At 30.4% G+C, this 3,375-nt stretch overlaps 1 protein-coding gene across 2 annotated transcripts in view; it reads right to left on the bottom strand.

The window, feature by feature from the left end:
* Positions 1 to 2,767, bottom strand: part of LOC106458156 (UPF0193 protein EVG1-like) — a 24,677-nt gene extending 21,910 nt beyond the window's left edge. Inside the window, exons 1-2 of one of the 2 annotated variants that reach the window (XM_013917618.2) lie at positions 2,274 to 2,767; positions 914 to 976 (exon numbers count right to left, since the gene is read on the bottom strand). In XM_013917618.2, the coding sequence (XP_013773072.1) occupies positions 914 to 976; positions 2,274 to 2,415 (205 nt within the window). In that variant the 5' untranslated portion in view covers positions 2,416 to 2,767. The remainder of the gene's footprint in view (positions 1 to 913; positions 977 to 2,273) is intronic. The other variant, XM_013917617.2, reaches the window with a different exon arrangement.
* Positions 2,768 to 3,375: the final 608 nt, after the last annotated feature.

Genomic DNA, 3,375 nt, shown 5'->3' with positions numbered 1-3,375 from the left:
TATAAAAGAGTTATGGTACACCATCAAATACATTAATATAAAAGTGTTGACTTATACACCATCAAATACATTAATATAAAAGTGTTGACTTATACACCATCAAATACAGTAATATAAAAGAGTTATGGTGTATAAGTCAACACTTTTATATTAATGTATTTGATGGTGTACTTTTATATTACTGTATTTGATGGTGTACCATAACACTTTTATATTACTGTATTTGATGGTGTACCATAACACTTTTATATTACTGTATTTGATGGTGTATAAGTCAACACTTTTATATTAATGTATTTGATGGTGCTGCAGACATAAATTCATCAAAGAAATCAAGTGGAGTTATAACATGCTTGAGATTTTTTTTTTATGGTGATATTGTTTGATAAAATGTTTATATTTAATAAAGCAGATGAAATGTAATCAATTCATATACAATCAAAACTGTGGAATGACCAGCTAACAAGTGTATGTGTCAATAGGTTAGAATCTGTATGTATTTATAGTTCTAAAAATAGCGAAAAATTGAAAGAGGTTTTTGAAATTATTTAAAAATTGTAATGGAAAGTAAATTCAAGAGTTCCCATTCAGGAAATTTTTGTGTGTGTTCTTTACAAAAACGATTTACCAGGTAAGTGAGTATGCTGATATTTAGTGTATTTACACTCGATGTCAAGGTTGAGCCTTCTGTGAAAAATAGGCAAGTCAAGATATTGAAAACAACTGTAAATATGCAAGACTGATATTATTAACACCCTTCACTGATATATACAACTACAGTGAATAATGATTATTAAGTTGTGAACTTTACCTTCTTTACTAATACATTATAGTCCAAATACCTTATCATTCAGCCATAATATTTATGCATGCTATTAAAAATACTCCAAAAAATTAGATGCATTTATCTTACCTTTCATGCACTTTGTTACTCCTTCTTGTAAACGCACTGAAAGCTTAGCTTCATCCATCAAAGCTAGTACACAAAAAGAAATTATACCATAAAATTTATACAAAAAAAATCATTTTGATCAGTTTCATTTAAATACTAGTACATGAATGTTTACCAAACACAGAAAATGAATTTTAATACACTATCCAAACTGTTATAGCATTTTCAAATATTAAGGTAGCAGGTGTGATGAACCATCAGAAACATACTGGAAAAGTTTTTAAATAATTTACTCTTAACTAATCTAGTATCTTACTGGTTAACATGTTGCTCAATACAAAAACTCATCAGATCTGTTGGATGAGAAAAATGACATACATGAAAATATATATACAAAAAAAAAAACGAACAAGCTCAAAAGGTTAATAAATTCAATGAAAATGTCAAGACATACAGCCTGCACCCAATAACCACAATTCTCTTAATACCAAGAACACTCTGCTAAAATTCATTATTTTATCATTTTAATTTCTAATTAGGTTTAATTCTTTATCTGGTATTGTTATTAAATGATTCTTATGTTACTTGATTTCATAATCTTCTTACATTGCATCCACTCAGTTTTGTATTATTTTTTCAGATCTTTCCCTTTTACTTCATAATCTATAATTACATTATTAATGTTATTTAATAATATGTTATAGTAATTTTGGATCACTTTTATGTAAGTTGTACATTGGCTTATTTCTGTAACTTAATAAACCATGTTAGTGTTAGACAATACTTACCATATATATATACAATCATTAAACAGTTGGTCCACTGAATAATAATTAACATCATGTAATGAATTTGATGAAATGTCATAACATTATTCACATATCTAGATTAATTTAGGTTACAATACAAAACCTCATAACACTTACTTTAGTTAATCATTGATTTCACGTATCATTTTAATCTTATTATTCCAAATTTCGGACACGGAATTTACCAACTTCCAGGTAGCCCAAATATCGAATTAAGTACATTATTTTTTTCACACTTTCCATTATGTCAAATCGTAAAAACAAAATCTAAATGAAAAGTACCTAGCCTGGTATCTGGCGAAGGATTTAGAACTAAACAGGTCTACATAATACATTGTAGCCAGAACTACTATGGATTCGAGAAAACATAAGTCAAAATTATTTTTGACAAAATTTTGCCTAACAGTATTTACAGTAACACTAACAGTGAATGCCTAATATTGTAACACCAATATCAGTAACCCTAACGTTTGTATTGCTTAGTACTATTAGTACATAATATCAGTTAAACAATAATTCATAAATCATCGTCAAATGTAGATCAACTCATCTTCAATAGGAAGCATCCTCACCTTTTACGAGATCTTGAGTAGTTTGACTATACCCCATAGATAGAGCAGATGAGCACATATCTTTGGGTTTCTTGTAATTTTTCCAATCATATTGGTATCTTGTTGTAAATCTTGTGTTGTTATTAGAGTTGCAGAAAGTCATGTTCCTTCTATTTGTAAACCACACACATATTTGGGTTGGTGACTTGGACTGTGTTAATATATCGATCCGATGTTATATGCTGTAGACTAATACTAGTTGTCAAGCTTTCCTTTTTTCATACACGTGCTTAAACTACAAAAAAAGTAAATATATGAAACTGCAACGTATGTTTTTATAACACTAATTTCATAATTAGTTTTACAACTATAAGAACAATCGGAATTTTGATAGTAGTTTCGTGGTTCAGCAGTAAATGTGCACGCGTATTTGAGGAGACCAAAATTTGAGAACTTTAACCACTCGTCTGTAAATACCTCCCTTCCTCCCTCCATGTCATCTGAGATATCAGGATTTAATGTTTTCAGATTTTTTTCTAAATTCATCCTACATCCCCAAATGAAATATCAGGATGCAGTACTTTAATATTTTTAAATTCTTCCTACATTGACACTCCCACTAACGTGAAAGTTTTTGTTTTTTTTTCAGCCAAGTCTGGTGGTTAAGGCGCCCGACTCGCAAGCAATTGGTAGCGGGTTCGAAACCCCGTCACCGAACATGCTCGCCCTTTCAACTGTGGGGGCATTATAGTGTATAACTTTTGAGTAGTTCCGTGAAATTCAAATAAGCTCATTTTGTTGTCAAACTATGTATTTAGAACCATAAGAAATATCTCCAATCAGATAACCTACGAAGTGGGTTTAATGGTAGCTTGAAAGAGCATCGGATCACCGCGACACCATGCAAGGAGCTTAAGGTAATTTTCACTATTTTGATAATTAAAAACAATGAATAGACACTTAAAGGAAAAACCCCATTTCTTTGTACCTAATAACACTTAGCCCTCTTCTTACCCACATACTCTTCTGATACCCCTTCTACCCCACCGAAATTTTAAAAATCCTATAAACACCATTGGTGGTATGTTTATAGTGTTTCGTCAGCGAAGTCACATGATTAGTG

Source organism: Limulus polyphemus, unplaced genomic scaffold (assembly GCF_000517525.1).
Source record: "Limulus polyphemus unplaced genomic scaffold, Limulus_polyphemus-2.1.2 Scaffold422, whole genome shotgun sequence".
Classification (NCBI taxonomy): Eukaryota; Metazoa; Arthropoda; class Merostomata; order Xiphosura; family Limulidae; genus Limulus; species Limulus polyphemus.
The sequence above is the reverse complement of the archived record's forward strand: the minus strand, read 5'-3'. Positions and strand labels throughout refer to the sequence as shown.